This window comes from Podarcis tiliguerta (genome assembly GCF_965153285.1).
Source record: "Podarcis tiliguerta genome assembly, chromosome: 6".
In the NCBI taxonomy this organism is placed as follows: domain Eukaryota; kingdom Metazoa; phylum Chordata; class Lepidosauria; order Squamata; family Lacertidae; genus Podarcis; species Podarcis tiliguerta.
Window position 1 is genome coordinate 95,460,365 of NC_139539.1, and position 19,113 is coordinate 95,479,477.

The 19,113-nt window shown below is 45.7% G+C and overlaps 1 protein-coding gene across 2 annotated transcripts in view; it reads left to right on the top strand.

The window, feature by feature from the left end:
- The window catches only part of LAMC1 (laminin subunit gamma 1), a 120,277-nt gene that overhangs the window by 64,099 nt on the left and 37,065 nt on the right, over positions 1-19,113 (top strand). For both annotated transcript variants that reach the window (XR_014512667.1, XM_083446470.1), the window contains exons 2-5: positions 4,885-5,189; positions 10,222-10,352; positions 12,461-12,627; positions 17,178-17,366. Coding sequence is in view for 1 of the 2 variants with exons in the window: in XM_083446470.1 (XP_083302596.1) it covers positions 4,885-5,189; positions 10,222-10,352; positions 12,461-12,627; positions 17,178-17,366 (792 nt within the window). In the remaining variant the exon portion in view is untranslated. The remainder of the gene's footprint in view (positions 1-4,884; positions 5,190-10,221; positions 10,353-12,460; positions 12,628-17,177; positions 17,367-19,113) is intronic.

Sequence of the window (19,113 nt, forward strand, 5' to 3'; positions counted from 1 at the left end):
TTATTTATTTATTTATAGGCTCTTCCCACAGTTATAACTCTTGTTAACTGCTTCAGGCACCCCAGGGGCAGCTCTCTAGTTCTTCTTCCGCAGGTTTATTCTTTCTGATGCCACCAGGACATAAGAGCAACGGGAGCCCACAGTGCATTTGGCTGCCTCGTGGACTGGGAGTAGCACAGGAGTCATTTGTCTTGAGCTTTTCAGGAGGCCATTGACAAAAAATAAAAATAATTCCTAGTTATGCACCCAGGCTGAGGAATGGCAGCCAGTGTGCTCCACTGTAAAATCTGAAAACAATAAGCACCATCCCCTGTTGCTACAACTATGGTGGAAGGCTGTCTAGCAAGCTCTTACTAAAAAAAATTCCTTGAAGCGTCTCTTAACAGAAGTGCCAGTGTTCTTGAACAGTGAAGCTTAAGAATGCTCATTTCATTCCCAATTCAAAAAGGAGGGTGGGTTTTTTTTTTTACACCCCCACATGTAACTCTTGAAGCTCTTATAATGGATTCTCCATGTCCATTATAAATGCATAAATGAAAGCTTCTTTCCTTCTGTCACTTTCTCAGCACCACCCCTTCAAAAATGTGCCTTCCGCACTGCCCAGCTGATACGGTAGAGAACATGCCTCATAATTTTAAATATTTTGCACCATTGCCTTTTTGCTGGGGAGAACCTTTTCCCCACTTAAGGAACTTTGCCCCAAAGGAAAAGTTTGGGAGGGGAGGCTGCAGCCAGCGTGGGTAGAGAGTATATTGTTTCAGGATTACACGTGTGTTTTCCCTGTTTCTTTCTTTATCACATTCATGCTGCATTAGCAGCACCAAAGGGGACAAGCCTGGGCAGAATGTTTGGAGGTCCTGGGCTGCCTAGATGATGAGACGTCCCTCTCATCCTCACGGATGTGAGGACAGCAGAGCAAGATGTTTGGCACCAGTGTGGTTGCAGGGGTGCCAACTTGAGTAAGGTGAGCCCTGCCCCACATAATTGATCACATGATGTGATGCATGCACACCATTTGAATGGCAATGCCCATCAGCTTTGGAGGGCTCCAGCCCCCTCAGATATTTTAGGGGGGGGGGGGGCAAAGTCCCCATGGCCCCGGCTCCTATTCTTTTCAGGAGTTGCCAGAAGGAGACCTACAAGACACCATCCAACTGCCTTAGAGACTCCACTTTCTTCTCTTAAAGATGTCCCACAAGTCGGCGGGTACAGATTGTTCCTCAGGGTTTACTCACGAAGCCACTCTTACAAATGGGTGTAGCTGCAAGGCAGCAAGCGTTTAGGATCAGTGTTTTCCTTCTCCTAGGTGGGCTACCTTCCTAGGTTGACGGGCCTCACCTGCCCCTCACTTCCCTCTACAGCATCTGCAGAAACCGCCTTCTTGACTGTTAGACCCACTACTGGTCTCGTCCACTCAATTGGCTGGAGTCTATCTTCACATGCAGTCCCTAAATCACCAAGGATTTGAAACTCATTTGCTACCCTCACCTGGTTAGCCTAGTCCAAGCCGTTCCTGGCATGTGGCTGCTATTGAATGCTGACAGTTTCTACGAGTCACAGTTGAGAGCTGAGTGCAGAGTGGGGACCAGTGGTGGATGGACTACCCAGAAGGAGCATGTCCCCCACCAGAGGCACTACCCCTCCTCTAACACCCCATGCATTTCTATGCACACCCACACAAATACGAAGCAGAAGTGATTTCAAGCAAGGACTATAGGCATGTGGCTTTCAAAGAGCCAGAGGATGCTGAGGTTTTCATGAAATTAGGCCAAGAGCAGCATGTTTCCCACTGGGCCACAAATCCCCCAACTAACAGTTAGGCTATTATAATGCTGATACAGTGCTGTAATAGATCAATTCCTTTCAAACTGTCCTCTACTACCGATGGTCTTGCTGAGGAATAAACACCCAAAATGCTGGAGACATCTTGCCCTCCACCCTTCATCACTGGCCCTGCAATGCACAACCATGTGAGAGTACAAAGTGTGCTCCAAAGTACATTTACAGTTCACTTGGGAAACCTTTGGCCCTCCAGATGTTGCTGAATTACAACTCCCATCACCTCTAGCTACTAGCCATGCTTTCTGGGGATGATGGGAGTTGTAGTTCCGCAACATCTGGAGAGCCAAAGGTTCCTATCCCTGGCCTTGGTGATAGGGAGCCCCATCCCTAACCCATGTGAATGGCATGTGTTCCAGCCGTTGAAAAGAGCTGTTCATTTGGCTGGCTGTGGCAAGCTATGACTTGCATCCAGCTGACCAGACAGGGAAGCTTTCGTAACTAGAAGAGAGGTGACAAATGGAGGCAAAGTGGATTTTCCCATTGAAAACAGTTGACCTTAAAAGTGCTTCCCTTTCCCTGGGCTGTGCCCCAACGTCTGTTCTGTTTCCAGACCATCAATGTATAAGCGGTAAAAGTTTCTGGGGGTAGCAGCATTTGCGCCTGTATTTGCAAGGCTGCCCCCCAGCGTGCCCCAAAACCACCTTCCTGTGGGTTGGGGTTCCTTTTCAGATAACTTGATGAAGAAAGAGTTCCCTGTAGGGAGATACTTTGTAAAACCGCTGAGCTAAAGGGAGTGAAATGCTGGAGTGCCGGACGTTCCTAGGATGCAAAGATGACCATGGCTGGTTTATTTGACATTTATTGAGCCTGTTTGGGGATATGCCAGCAAATGGAAAGAATCTATAATGGAGAGGCCTCTTTTCACAAACTGGGTGGGAAATGTATGTAGGTGGGCAGGGGGTGGGGGGTGGGGTGGAAGAGAGTGGGTTTTGTGTTTGCTTTTTGCTAAAGCTGATAAATCCTGAAGCTATTCTTCATTTGATTGCCTCCAAAGAATTAGTATCAAAGGGGGATTCCCCTTTTCTTCCTTCCTGGGATGGTTAAGTTGAGTCGAAAACAGTTCCTTGATCCTAACCATAATGGCACGAAGTGAGGAGCTAACAAAGGCTCTGATTGTCACAACAAGAGGCCCGACTATCCCACTTCTCTGGCTTGGCTCCAGCATTTCCTCTTTGCTGTGTCAACTGTAGGGAAAGTGAAAGTATGAGCCCATCATCCTTGTGGGAAACGATATTGCACTTCTGTCATACACAGAAACATGTCTTCTGCCTTGGAGTTCTTAAGATTATGTGAGGCTCAAGAATATGCGAGTACCTTTTTAAAACAAAGCAATGGGGTGTGTGTTTTTTAGCATTTATTTATTTAGCGTTTATATAGACTTTCAAGTGTTCCAGATATTTTGCTTAGGAAGCTGCCTTATGGTCTTTCTAGCGCTGCACTGCCTGGCAAGGGCTCTCCAGAGAGTGACAACCCCGCAGTGTAGTTCAGCTTCTAAGTGGTTTGCGCAGCAACTGTGCTGTGTTGTCCAGATGTATCAGCCCCTCATAGCAGGTTGGGGTTTGGTCTGAAACAGAGAGAAGCTTATAGGGCACAATTGCTCTAGGGGAAAAGTTGTGACGTTTGGGACTTTTTAGGGAAAAAAGGGCGAGTAAGAGGGGGGACATGTACAAAACTGTGCATGATGTGGAAAATGTAGATGCTCAGTGTCATCCAGTGAACCTCTTCACACAGCACAAAATTAACCAGGACTTTGTCCCCATAACATGTAGTGATGGCCACCAGCATGGATGGCTTTAAAAGGGGATTAGGCAGATGCCTGGGGCTTATCGTTATCAGGGGATACTAGCAACAACGGCCATGTGGTGGAGACTACCAGTTTCTGGGAATCGGATGCGGAGAGTGCTGTTGCACTGGGGTTCTGCTTGCAGATTTCCCATAGGCATTTGGTTGGAGACTGTGAGAATGGGGTGCTGGAGAAGTGGGACTTTGGCCTAGGACGGTGCTGTGTTACCTGTTCCTTTTATCTCCATATTACACGTTGTGCTGGGTGAGTAGTGTGCAACCCTACAGTGTAATCCAGTGACTACTAACATTGCACCCTCAGATTTCCTTTCAGGCCAAATCAAGCATTAACTGCATGGAGAAGCCTCATGTTTCATTGACTTGCATGCACATTTCATATGCGCATGAGGTAGTGAGACCTATGTTGGAGCAAGGACTCCTCTCTTCAGTGCTAACTTTTGGAGTGTGATTCTTTCATCCTCCTCAGCCTCAGTTGCTTGGGCATTGTCGGCATAGGGGAAGAAGATACACACAAGTGTTTTGTTGCATGTCAGAGTCCAAAAAGTGAATTTGCACATTACTTTTTGTGTCCTTGGAAAGGACCACCACAGTTGCATCCCATGAGTTGACACGGGTAGAGTATGGTACTTAGGCACAGTAGATCAGAGTTAAAATCTCTGTCCACCCCATGACATTCACTGAGGACCTTGGACAGGTCAATATATCACTTGCCTACCTTGCTTTGGCAAATAAAGGATAAGTTCCATGCATTCTGCACTGAGCTCATGCAGAGGACGGGCTGGATACAATTGCTATTGATTAATTGTTCCTTTAGTAAAATGACAGAGTGGGCAGTTGTGCTGTTATGAAAAATTTAAAATAAATACCAGTTGCGCTCCTTGCAGGTAAAATGACAAAGCTGTGTATGCACACCACTCTAAAACATTTGTGGCACATTTTCAGCTGTGAAGAAGTGTCCATTCTCATCTAGTGTGCTAAAACTCCCTCTAACCTATTGCCTAATGTCTTTTCTTGCCACAAGTAACCAGGAGAGCGACCATTTACAAGTTTACAGTATGACAAACACAGTCTTTTCGTTTTGTTTTGATATTATAAACATAGCTTCTCATTCTGATTTTTCACACAAACATTTATAGCAAGTCAACCCTGCAGACTTTGAAAAGAACGAAGAGACATTTCTCTCTCTTCCTGCTCTTGTGTTTTAGTCTCAAACTCTCAACACTTTTTCTTCTTTTACAGGAAAGGCCTTTGATATTACATACGTACGCCTGAAATTTCACACCAGCCGGCCAGAGAGCTTTGCCATCTACAAACGCACCCGGGAAGATGGTCCTTGGGTGCCTTACCAGTACTACAGTGGCTCATGCGAGAACACCTACCGCAAATCCAGCCGTGCCTTCATCAGGACCGGGGAGGATGAACAGCAGGCCCTTTGCACAGACGAGTTCAGTGACATCTCTCCGCTCACGGGAGGCAACGTAGCCTTTTCAACACTGGAGGGCAGGCCCAGCGCTTACAACTTTGACAACAGCCCTGTCTTACAGGTAAGGAGAATGGGGATTGGATCTGGATCAGAGGCTGTGGTTGAGGCACATCTCAGTTCTTCATATCTAAGTCTCTCCTGGGTACAACCAGAAGAAGACACTAGGCAGCTCCTCTCTACTTCTTATGGATAACCCCAGTGTAGGCCCACAGCATGCTCCAGTTTTCATTAGTTAACGAGGTTATCTATGGTCCTGCTTCTTCAGGTGTGTTCTGTATCTTGCTGTTTAGCAGCTGGTCAGGGAGACCCCTGGCGTGAGGCGTGAAGCAGCTTTGCGCCTGAGTACAGCACAGTGGGAATGGACAGATCTGAGCCTCAGGGTGCGATTCCTCACACATTCTCTGGCACAATCTCTATTGAAAGGAATGGGAACCACAGAGCAACCTGTCTGCTCCTTTGAAGGAGACTGGTATACATGTGTGATGAAGAATAATTAGTAAAACGGTAATGGGAGAGCTTGGGAATTTGGCTGTTTCTGTGGTCCACCATGTAGGTCCAGTGGTTCATTGCAGGGAAAAACTGGTGCAGATTTTTATAAGAACGTAAGAAGAGCCTGCTGGATCAGGTCCGTGGGCCATCTAGTCCAGTATCCTGTTGTCACACTGGCCGTGGGAAGACCACAAGCAGGACCTGAGAGCAACAGCACTCTCCTCGCCTGCAGTTTCCAGCAGCATTATTCAGAAGTACAGTGCCATTGGATAGCCTTAATATCTCTGAATTTGTCTAATATTCTTCAAAAACGATCTAAGTTGGGGGCCATCATTGCCTCTTTTTTAACTGATCCATTTAAATCTACATCCTGTCACACCTCCTAACAAGGAAACCAGGCATCTTCCTTTTAAGGGAAACAGAACTGTTGTGTTGCATCGCTGTTGTATTTGTTTTTCCGTGGGATCCGCCTGCTTCCTTTTCAAATTGGCATCAGCATATCTTAAAGCTATGAAATGAACAGGAAAAATACTGGTTGCTGTGAACATGAAAGCCTCGCTGATGATTTTTCAGTATGTGCTGGAATTCAGGCTCCCAAGAAAAGACAGACTTGAGCCTAAGAGCCTTGGGGCAGGTATCTGTTCTGGAGCAATTATGCTGGTTTCCCTTGGGTTGTGGTGAGTCTATGGGAAAGCGGAAGCTGAGAATTTAAAACAAAAGCATTCGTGTAAGTATGATTCATTGTGTGTATTATACATGGGTACTTGGTTCTGAGACTGGAAAACTTCCAGCAAACCAAATACATGTACATATCTTTGGTTACTTTTTTTTTAATTTCTCCCCTACTTCCTGGCAAGCAAATTTAGAAAGAAGGATATGGGATAGAAATAAATCCCAAGATAGACTAGCATCCCTGAGGACTCTACTGCTTAGCTGAGTTGAGCTGTTGGGGTGGTTCAGATGTAACACTAAGCCATATTTTGGCATTATGTACCTGAACCTGGCTCCATCTTCCCCTTGTGTGTGACAGTTGGTCTTGAGGCAAATCATCACTGGCCATTTTCCATTAACCAGGGTAAGATGTAGGGAATTGCTTCATATGAGGGGAAGGGAAGGACCACCCATGATCTGATTATGGATGAGGAGGCTGATCTGGCATGTATCACTGAAACTTGGGTGGGTGAACAGGGTGGAGTTGGTCACACCCAACTGTGCCCACCGAGGTACTCAGTGCACCTTCAGGCCAGACTTGAGGGTCGGGGAGGGGGAGTTGTTGTAGTCTATAGAGATTCTCTCTCTATCCCTAGGGTCTCTGTCCAGTTGGGGGGGGGGTCTAGAGTGTGTGTTCCTGGCATTGGCCAATCGGGACAGATTAGGGATTCTGCTGGTTTACCACCTGCCTCGCTGCCCAGCAGTCTCCCTTCCTGAGCTGACAGAGCTGGTCTTGGAGGTGGTGTTGAGGACTCTCAGACTGCTGATTCTGGGAAACTTCAACATCCATGCCAAGGCAGCTGGCTCTGGGGTGGCTCAGGACTTCATGGCTGCCATGACAACCATGAGGGTGTCCCAACATGTCATCGGCCCAATGCACATGGAAGGCCACACTCTAGACCTTGTCTTTTCAACTAGGCAGGAAGATGGTGATTTGAATGTGCGGAACATTGACATCAGTCCCTTGTTGTGGTCACTTCCTGTTTAGATTTAGAATTTCAGCACCGTTTCCCCCTCTGCAGAGATGGGGGACCTATTAGGAAGGTCCACCCTTGGCGGCTGATGAATCCAGTGGGATTCCAAATGCTCTGGGGGGTTTTCTGTCTGATATGACTGGTGCGCCTGTTGAAGCCCTGGTTGACTTCTGGAACATCCAAATGCCACTGAGTGCCCTCTCCCACTTCGTGGGGGCCGATTGGCCCCCTGGTATACTCTGGAGATAAGGGCAAGGCAACAAGCTGGGAGATGGCTTGAACAATGGAGGAAAGATTCAAATGAATGCAACCAAACACTGGTAAGGGCTCATTATTGAGCCTCCCTAGTGGCAGTGAAGACAGCAAAAAAGGCCTACTTTACTGCCTCCATGGCATCCTCATTATGTCGTCCGGTAGAGCCTTTCCAGGTTGTACAGGGCCTTTTCCAGGCTGGCCCAAGGGAGATGGTAGAACCAACGGTAGCTCTCTGTGACTTGTCTGCAAAGCATTTTGAGGATAACATCGCTTATATCCACCAAGACCTTGACTCTGCTGTTATAGCAGATGAATCCTATGGGATGTCCAGAGCACAGTCTAGTCCTGTTGTGGTGGATGAGTTTCAGTTGGTAAGGCTCAACGATATGGACAAGGTGCTTGGATCAGTCAGAGCGACCACTGGCACTCCAGACCCTTGCCTCTCTTGGCTGATAAAAGCCAGCAGGGAAGGAACAGCTGGCTGGGCCAGGGAGGTGATCAATGCCTCTTTACAAGAGGGGTGGTCCCTGCCTGTTTGAAGGAGGCAGTGGTAAAACCACTCCTTAAGAAACCTTCCCTGGACTCGGAAAATCCAACTAACTACTGGCCAGTTGCTAATCTCCCTTTCCTAGGCAAGGTTCTGGAGTGAGTAGTCGCAGACCAGATCCAGGCACTTTTGGAAGAAACTGATTTTCTAGATCTATTTCAATTGGGGTTTAGGCCCAGTTTTGGCACAGAAACTGCTTTGGTCGCCCTGTATGATGACCTCTGTCGAGACAAAGATAAGGGAAACATGTCCCTGTTAATTCTTCTCGACCTCTCAGCAGCTTTCAATACCATTGACCATGTTATCCTACTGGAGCGACTCTCCGAACTAGGGGTGGGTGGCACCGCTTTGCGGTGGTTCCAGTCCTACTCAGATGGTCTTTCCCAGAGGCTGTTCTTTGGGGAATGCTTTTCAGCCCTGTGGAACCTTCAGTGTGGGCTTCCGCAGGGCTCAATCCTATCTCCCATGTTGTTCAACATCTACATGAAACCGCTGGGTGGGGTTATTCAGAGCTTTGGAGTACGTTGTCAGCAGTATGCTGATGACACTCAGCTCTATTTCTCCTTTACATCTGCAGGTGAGGCAGTGGAAATGCCTTGATAATGGACAGGATGAGAGCCAACAAACTTAAACTCAATCCAGATCAGGCTGAGGCAGGGTTAGTGGGTGGTTCCCTAGACCGGATGGGCTGGAAGGCTGCCTGCTCTTGATGGGGTTACACTTCCTCTGAAGGGGCAGGTACATAGCTTGGGGGTACACCTGGATCCTTTGCTGTCGCTGGAGGCTCAGGTGGCCTCAGTGGCCTGGAGTGCCTTCCACCAGCTTTGGCTTGTGGCCCAGCAACGTCCTTATCTGGACAGGGATAGCCTAACTACTGTTGTCCATGCTCTGGTAACCTCAAGGTTAGATTACTGCAATGCGTTCTACGTAGGGCTGCCTCTGAATATTGTTCAAAAACTTCAGCTAGTGCAGAATTCAGCGGCCAGGTTGCTCACTGGAGCAAGACGGTTTGAGAATATTTCACTGATTCTGGTCAGACTGCACTGACTACCAATTAGTTTCCAGGCCCAATTCAAAGTGCTGGCTTTGACCTATAAAGCCTTAGATAGCTCAGGACCACAATACCTCAAGGACTGCTTCTTTCCACATGAACCTACCCGGACCCTGAGATCATCTTCTGAGGCCCTTCTGAGGGTGGCAACACGATAGCAGGGCCTTCTCTGTAGTGGCTCCCCATCTGTGGAATGCTTTCCCCAGGGAAGTTCGCCTGACACCTTCATTATACACCTTTAGGCGCCAGGCAAAAACGTTCCTTTTTGACCAGGCCTTTGGTTGATCTGATTTACATCCTATGCCTTTTAAAATGTGCTTTTTTGTGGGGGGGGGGGGTATTTGGTTGTTGTTTTTCTTTTTAATTATATATTTTGTGGTTTTACATCTTGATTTTATTCTGTGAACTGCCCTGAGACCCCCAGGTATAGGGCGGTATATAAATAATAATAATAATAATAATAATAATAATAATAATAATAATAAATGTGTCCAGAGACTGCAGGTTTTGCACAACCTGGCAATCCAAATGCTCCGTTTGTGACTTTATGGTTGTCACAGCACAGAGCAGTAACCAGATGGGTGATTGGAGAATGAATGCACAGTTGGTACAGAATTTTTAAAATGCTGTTCATAGAGGCTTCTTAAGCTCTCGTGTGAGGTTATAAAGGGATTTTAAAAAATATATAACGAGTTTTGATAATGGATGAGTTGTGTTCTCAAGGAAATAATGAATAATGTGGAACTCCAAGGCCCAACAGGCCTACTGGCAGTGGCCTCATTTGCATGTCACTTTAAACTATAGTTACAGGTGACTCTGGTTCGAAGCAGAACCTGCAGCAGAACAAAGTGTTGGGTGTTCTGCTCCCCGTCCGCCTCCTGCTGCTGTGTGTGGCTTAGCATGACACCTGAACCTTGCCTCTAGGTTTGTTTTCCCCAAGCAAACCACAAGCAATAAGCCCAAAACAAACCTTGGCTAGAGTCACATAGAATATATGCTATACATTGAGTGTTGCTGTGGCTTGTTCATACGTGTATTGTGGCTTCATTTCAATTTCCCCTTTTAGGAATGGGTAACTGCTACCGATATCAGAGTCAGCCTTAATCGCCTGAACACCTTTGGAGATGAAGTTTTTAATGATCCCAAAGTTCTCAAGTCTTATTACTATGCCATTTCTGACTTTGCTGTGGGTGGCAGGTAAGTAGCAAACCACATCCAATTATATATTTAATATCTTAAATAAATGTTTGCTTGGGGCTTCTGACTGCAACCCCCCCCCCCCATTTTTTATTTGTATGTACACACAGTTAAAGTGATTTTTCATTTAAAAATGATGACTTAATAAAACATCTGTTACTGAACTTGTGTACTGGTATTTAACAGGCTCAAGGACTATTCCAGTATCTATGGTGCATTCTTCAAGTTCATTTGGACTAGATTCATGTAACCAGGTCAAGCTTATAAAGTTCAGTAGTACTTCTCATAATTACTTGGCATTGTTTACATTTTATGAAAAGTCTCTGTCCATGATAAAAGAGGTTGTCATAAAGTAAAACCCAAACATGAGAATTTAACCCATGGGTAGGCAACCTAAGGCCCGGGGGCCGGATCCGGCCCAATAGTCCTCTCAATCCGGCCCACAGATGGTGTGTTTTTACATCAGTGTGTTTTTACATGAGTAGAATGTGTGCTTTTATTTAAAATGCATCTCTGGGTTATTTGTGGGGCATGGGAATTTGTTCATTTTTATTTCCCCCCCAAAATATAGTCCAGCCCCACACAAGGTCTGAGGGACAGTAGACCAGCCCCCTGCTGAAAACCCTTTTCACTGGTTAATAATTGTTCAACAGTTCAGAGGAGAAGCAGGGGAAAATATTTCTAATGCTTGTGTGTTAATTGCAGCTCTGCCTTATCCCTGACTTTGTTTAAGCTAACAGTTGTCTATAAAAGCTTTCCATACAAATACTTAACTTTTCCAACTTGCTCAGAGCACTTTGTATATATTACATCAGTAACTTTCACAACAGCTTTCTCAGTTAAGCCAGTATATTTACCCCCATGTTCAAAGATGTGGAAGAAGGAGACAAGGGATGCTGAAGAGCTGGTTTGCATAAGGCAAATAAGGTAGAAGTTGGGCTTCTTGGCTCACAATGCACGCTTTGAACTTCTAGCCACTAAACTCTGGCTGCTAGAGTAGGTACGCAGAGTACGTATCATTTGTAAACTTTGAACTTGCTTTCCACAACTTCATCATGTTTGCTCTCCCAGTAAGTTATGTGCTCTGGCATAGTGGGAGCTAGTAGCATTTTTGTTTCATTTTCAATAATATCAGCATCCCTTATCTGCCTTTGATTCACTTAGATGTGTCAGTACTCTTCAGTCTGTAAAACAATAACACTTCTGTCAGAGTCATAAGGGTAAACCCAGTTGAGTTTTGATAACACTTGGGTTGTGTCTAAATCAGTGCTTCTCAAAAAAAATTCTCTGGGCCACACTGTCAGAATTAAAACTTGCTTGCACCACACCAAATGTTTTTATTGATGAGAAATGTGTTGGAAAACAAAAAGACACAACTCCTAACAGTGCTTGATTTATAACATAGAACACAACTACTTTATCATATGATCGTGGGACACCCAGAAGGTATAAAACAATGCAGCTACGTAAGAGCATGAATCATTCCTAAAATATAATACTGATTGTCCTTGAATTTTCCTGCCACACTTGCCGTTCTCTCCTGCCACACTAGTGTGGTGTGTCACACCATTTGAGAGCCACTGGTTTGGGCTAACTCTGGAGAAATCAACTGTATAATAACATGGTGGAGCGGATGTGAGAGGGGCACCTGAAAGCTATATTGGAATAATTATTGCTACTTCTACCCTGCTCTTTCTCCCAAAGAAGCCCAGGGCAGCAAAGGTAGAAATGTTACAACAGGTCCCTGTTTGCCTGTCTATACTGCACGCTTTTCATTGGCAATATAAAAGGTGATTCCTCAAGGAATATGGAAGCACATTGGGCTCGGTTTCTTTCTTTTAAAGAAAAAAAACGTTTAGAAATTGCTTTCTCACCTGCTACTTTGCTTTAGCCGTCACTTGAGAGCGGTCGGGTGACTGTATTGGTTCATTGTATGTTAAGAAATTTCCACTGCCCTGAGAATCACTTTCCTTGGGGTGGAGGCGGGAAGGAACAGACAGACCCCAGGAGTTCCTTTGATGTGAGTCAGTCTGCTTGTGTAGGAGGTTTGGACTCTTGTGGGGCACAAGATGTACATTTCTTCCTGAAGTCTTGCTCCTACCGTGCAGGTGTAAATGCAACGGCCACGCAAGCGAGTGTGTGAAGAATGAATATGGAAAGCTGTCCTGCAATTGCAAGCACAATACCTTTGGGGTGGACTGTGAAAAGTGCCTCCCTTTTTACAACGACCGGCCTTGGAGAAGAGCAACGGCAGAGAGTGCCAACGAATGTTTGCGTAAGTGTGTTGGGGTTGTTCTTAAATAATCTGGCTTTGTCTAAGAAGCAAAATCTTCCTGCCAATTATTTCATCACCTCCTACTGTCATGTGGGAGGTAGCCAATTTTAAAGCTCTTTGGAGTGTTCTCTTCCTTTTTCCTCCTGGCAAGATCAGTCCCTTCCTGTCTCTTGTCATCCTGGATTAATTCAGGAGCTTGGCTTATTTTAAACCCTACCTCAAACGCCTTTGTTTCCTCTTATCAGTTGGCGTGTGTTGTGTGGTAGAAATCCCTTGGAACCTGCAGAGTGTTGGGTAATTCTTTGTCTCGTATCTCAAGATTCAGACCACACTAGGTGCTGTGCAGCTTGTTATCTGTGGTTATTGTTGGCACACTGATCTATTTACCCAACTGCAAGATAAAAAATGTATTTCTCATTTCTGCATTGTTGATTCAGCATAGTCCTCTGGAGTTAACTAATTATCACCAGGAATTGTGTTCTATGGCTGAAAATAAATAGATAATCTGTGCCAGGATGACCCAGATTCCGCAGTCACAAGAAAGGAATTCTATAATATGCATGAAATATACAAGCTGATATGCCGGACTCTCCCTTTGCAGACATTGCTCTGCTTCTCCTGGTCCTGGGAAGAGGGCAAGGATCATAGAATTGTTGAGGTGGAAACAAACCCCAAGGGTCACCCAGTCCAACCCCACAGAAGCCTTGCCCTCTAACTAGTAGAAATCCTGTTCAGCAATCCCTTTGGCTTTTGAGACTTCTCCCAGGTGTTGCCCACATACTTTAAAGCACATCATTGTAGCCATTAGTACTAGAAAGTGTTTGGTGGTTGGGTTGTTTAAACAAATAATAATAATAATAATCTGGGAACTCTGTTCTGGATGCTACCCAAGACCTATTGTTTTTCTGAGTTACTGTGGAGTTTGTGGTATGCAGGCAGTCCTTTCTTTTTTGAAAGGGAAAAACCCCAAACCTTAGGGGGAGAAAAGGGAGAAAAAATGGATTTCTTGTCTTTCATTCTGGGTGCAAAGTTCTGATGGGGAGAAAGGTCATGGGACTTGAGCTTAAACCAGTACAAGGGACTGCTGTCTTCCTCGAAACTGCTGTAACCCTCAGGCTTAAAAAATACCCTGGTCATAGAGTGGGTTAGGTGCTTCAAGAAACCGTCTGTGTGAGATGTGTCCATCAGAATTAACCTGGTGCCCAGAGCTTTATTCTGGGCAAGGCACCTTACAGTTGTTTCCATAGTGACTGCTTTTCTTGTGGGAAAAGTGCTTACATATGGTACCCGGGTGGTGTTTGGGAGGACTGCAGTGTGTGGCAGGCAGATTTATCTTCTGTCTGGAATGTACAGTAGAATAGGATGACAGTGAAGTGGGGGAAACTGTTGTAAGGCTTATGTGTGCAATTATTAGTTGTTCTGTGACATCCTTGGGAATCAATTGAAGTGATCATAGAAAGAGGTATTTTTTTTAAAGGAGGAGAAAAGTATTGATAAAAGCAGTTTATTTTAAGTGCTTGATCTGATACTTACTATATCTTCTTGATTCTGGAGTTGCAAAGTATTTCTGGCCTTCAGAGATTTTTCAAATGGACCCAGGTTTGCAATACAATAGAGTTCTGATTATAGATGCAAATGATCTCTCCTGAAGAAACTGAGAAATGTTTGTTTTTGTGAAAATTATTTCCCTGGAACCCTCGTTCCTTCAAGGTATGATCCAGCACCATGAATTTAGCTGAAACTCAGGTGAAGACTCTCAAGTGACCCCCTGAGTCCCATCTTTGGATATAAGTGCATGTTATAAGAAGAGCAGCCTCATATCAAGTTCCCCATCCCCTTCCATAATGGGCAGCACATCACTGAGCTGTGCGTTTCTCACTGTGTCATTGGATGGAATGTTCTCCTCACTGTTGAAATAACAAAATAGCCACCAGTCTTTACAACATAAGCCAGTGATGCTCACACGCATCTGTGCTGGAAATCCAGACATCCAAAACATATAAAGAATTGTTTACAGACCGGCTCTTAGAATCAAATGCATTTGCAACAAAGATAAAACACCAAAGGATCACTGAAAATAAACAATGTCTCCTGCAAAAAAGAATATCCTCCACGTGTTATTGATTGCAACATCCATTGGGCTCCCATCCTGCCTAGAGAAAAGCACCTCCATCAAAGTGAGGGGCCACCTGACAAAGAGCAACATATCCCACATGTGGGAGACCTCCACCCACCATCTCCTAGCTATCACTTGGCAATCAGAGAAAGCTACTTGTTCTTAGGTTTAGCAAACCATTCAGAGTTTGCTATCAGCAAGCCTCCTGTTACTGCAGTTTGCCAGCCTTCCATTCCATTCTTCAAACTGTTAGTGAGAGCTTTACGTAAGCAATCCTGGGTCTTATCCTTGTAATTCTAAGTGCTGTATCACCTGTACGTATTCCATAGATATAGCTACCTTCAAAGCACCAGGACAGGTAGAACGTATCACTTCAAACAGCTGCAGGTCATGCAAAATAATTTATATCATTGAATGCAAAGAAAAGAGAAAGAAAGAATGTTTTTGAGTTATGGTGATGCTTCTGGAATTCCCCCACGCTTGTTAGCTGTAGCACAGGCTGTATGGTGCTTCTTTGTTCCTTCCCATACATTGATGGGTGGGGTATAGCATCTGTGCTGCATGGGGACTCTGCACTCTGGTGAGCACCCAACACAATGGCTTAATTTTTGAAGGCACAGCTTAGCCTGCTTCATTGCACGCTAGTGTGCTCTGGCCTCCAGCATTAGAATCGCTAGCTTCCTGCATGGAGAGGGAAGACAACATTTCTTCCTAACTTGCTTCATATGTATGCTGAAAGTTCCCAGCTGTATATGTGAGTCTGTGACTTGAGTTGAAAGCCTGACGAAACTGGTGTCTGATGGGCTCTTGTTCTGCTCCATGTCCTAGACATGAGCAATTAGGCCTGTCTGTGCTAAGGAAAGCAGAAAGTTTGTTCTCTCTCATTCACATGCACAGACACACAGGATGCAGCTGGGGCAGGCTGGTCTCGCTGCTATCTTTCCCTGCAGTTTGCATGCCAGAGAGCAGCGTAAACTGTGTGGGAGGGCTGTGGGAAGGCTAGAAACTGTAGCACAGCTGGAGAGACAGCCGGGTGGAAAATCTAGTACACTCAGCAACATATCGCGACTCCAGCCCTTTGGGGGTGAGGGGGTGGGGAAGGCATGCTCATGGACAAAGGCTAATTGCCTCCACCTCCTGGAGCCTCGGGCAAGAGCAGGTGAACCATAAGGATAGTGCTATTCTGGTTTGCACCATGGTACCTATGCAGCTCCCTGCGGTTCCTCTGCCTTGGGATGGTTTTACCCTAAAGCTGAGGATCAGGCAGCAGCTCAACACTGCAGATGCAGGCAAGGTGTGTCAGCTTGACTCTGCTCTGGATTGGCAGCTAGTGGCCTGGGAGCTCAACCCAGGCTTTCCATTTGGGCCCCCTCCCCCCGCCCCCAAGTCTAAGGAATTGCACCCGCACCCTTAGTCACTCTAGCTATTGCCCTCATGTAAGCCAAGACCCAGGCAAAAGGGAGTCTGGAACACAGTGTATGAACCTAAGCAGATTTCCCTCCCGACGTTCCCACCTGCCTTGACTTGTGCACCAGAAATGGGTATGTGTAGCACAAAGTTCATAAGCAGAGCACTCCTCCTGTGTGTGTGTGTGTGTGTGTGTGTGTAAAAGAGCATGTTGCCTGTGTTCTAGCTTACATGGAAATTGAAGGGTAGAGCCCATGTTGCTGGCCGTCATTTCTTTTTTAGTTCAAAATACAGTGGTACCTCAGGTTAAGTACTTAATTCGTTCCGGAGGTCCGTTCTTAACCTGAAACTGTTCTTAACCTGAAGCACCACTTTAGCTAATGGAGCCTCCTGCTGCTGCTGCACAATTTCTGTTCTCATCCTGAAGCAAAGTTCTTAACCTGAAACACTATTTCTGGGTTAGCGGAGTCTGTAACCAGAAGCGTATGTAACCCGAGGTACCACTATATGGCTTGGTGTTCTTTTTTAAAAAAACAAGAACAGCAGGAAACTAAGCTCTACTACATCCCAACCTGTGGGATTTTTGGCTTCAGTTCAGAAGCTTCACCAGCCATCTCAGCCTCTGCTAGCTTTGGTGTCCCCCTTAAACTAATATAAAGTAAACCACAGTGAACTAGCTTTCTGAAAATCACTGAACTTGTTGAGCTTTTATATTCTGTATGGTAAGCATGGAATGTTATCTGAGGTCCCAAACTCCTACTGCATCATCTCCAAACAGGTAGAAACAATTGCTTAATTTTCTCATCTCTTGACTTCTCCCCAACCTCTTTTCATTATGAGCCATTTGGTGTTTCAGTTAAGCTACGTTTTTCTTTTGGACTGAGCATCTTCTTTTACAACTTTATAGACTTGGTAGCGTTTACTTCTGGTTTTGTTGCCTGGAGGGTTGGGCAGATGGAAAAGGGTTTAGCAGGGAGATGTGCTTAGTGGCCTACCAAACAAGCACATGTTTCTTCCTTACCTCTAGCTTGCAACTGCAATGGCCGGTCACAGGAGTGCTACTTTGATCCTGAGCTCTACCGCTCCACGGGCCACGGGGGCCACTGCACAAGCTGCTTTGGTAATACTGACGGACCAAACTGCGAGAGATGTCGGGAGAATTTCTACCGCCTTGGGAGCGAGGAAGCGTGCCTGCCGTGTAACTGCAACCCTGTTGGTGAGTGGCAGAGATGGTGAATCTCTTTGGGTTTTTCAGTTGTTAAGCTTCCAAAGGGAGAGAGTTCTTGGCATGCTGACAATTTTAAAAGGTTACCCTTTGTGGGTTTGAATTGTGACAACTAGAATAACATTTTGTGTGAAGTCAGCTCATAAATCAGCTTTATATTTTAAAAGGTAGGGGGCCTACCAAAATGGTTGTAGTCCTAATGGGTGGGATGTATGTGAGATGGAGAAGAGGCTGTCTCTTGCAAGGATCACATGGAAGGGGCCAGTGGGTTGCACTGCCCATGGGGCATGGCCACCCAATATCAGCGCTGGAGGGGCCCATTATGGAAGAGGCAGTGATGTCCCCACGTGCTTCTTCCAACAGGAGTGGAGAGTTAAGCCTCCTTGATTCAAGTTATCTGGCGTGACTGATGAGGTTATAACCCTCTTCTGGTGTGCCTAGAATTCTCTTTCTTGGTCACAGCTCAGCTGGTAGAGCATGAGACTCTTAATCTCAGGGTCGCAAGTTTGAGCCCTGTGTTGGGCAACAAATCCCTGCATTGCAGGGGAATGGGCTGGATGACCCTCATGGTCCCGTCCAACTCTACAGTTCTATGGTTCTAGAACAGATGATGTGCAAACAGAGATCTGTACTTGGGCATTAGTAGAATAGTGTTTAAAATGTTAAACAGTGGTTATCCAGATTCACATATTCAATAAAATCTGTACAGAATGTAATACAGCTGAGGTGTCCAACTCAGGCACTGATCTAAGCTGTGTTTATGTGTTTCCCTGTCAGGCTAACGCTGTGATCAGACTCTTATTTTGCTATTGTGCCAAGTGTAAATGCCAAGTGGGGTTGCAACATTGAAGAGTGGTTTTTCAGTCAACGGCAAATTTAGAAGGCCTGATAAGGAGCATTAAAACCTTGTAGTATATTCCATGACACAACAGGCAGCCAGTGTATATTTAAAGTGTGTGTGTGTTGATTTAAGATGGCATTTTTGCCTGAGTAATTGTTCCTAAATAATTGCTGGCTTGAAGGAAGACTGTTGACTGTATATGGTAAAGGTCTTTGTGAGCTTCTTGTTGCTAAATCAATCTGTTTTGTTTTAATCCTCTTAATGTTTTTTTTGTGTCAATCTTTTTCTAGCCTAAAGATGAAGTAACCTCTTGCAATACTAATGAGAAGTTAGCTGCTTAATGTCATCCTTGTCTCTTTAAACTACTGATACTTGACCCACTGAAAAACAACACAAATGATCTCAGTGCATCCTAGTTTGGAAGTTAAATGCTTTGAGATGCCAGTTAACTTCTAGGCCCAGTTCAGCAAGCCTTGCCATTCAAAGCCTTTAATGCGGGGGTCAGCAAGGCTTACCGGGCATGGGCCAGATCACTCCCACGGAGATCCTCCATGGGCCGGGTCTGCGCATGTCCGTGGTGCCGGAAATCGCTTCTGCGCATGCCCAGACGCTGAAAAGTGTGCCTGCACAGAAGCAATTTCCGGACCCACAGGAGAGAGTCCCCACGCCGCACTGCGCCGGTTTAGGGACTCGCTGAGCGGGCAGCTCAGTTCAGGGGCAGCTCATGGGCCAGTTAAGTGACCCTCATGAGCGCATTTGGCCCATGTGCCTTAGGTTGTCGACCTCTGCTTTAATGTAAGAGGCAGCAGCTAGGCTGCTTCCTGTGCTACCAGTCACCAATCTAGAGGGAAAAGATATGTGGAGACACAGCCCATGCTTCAAGAGAACTTGCCAGCA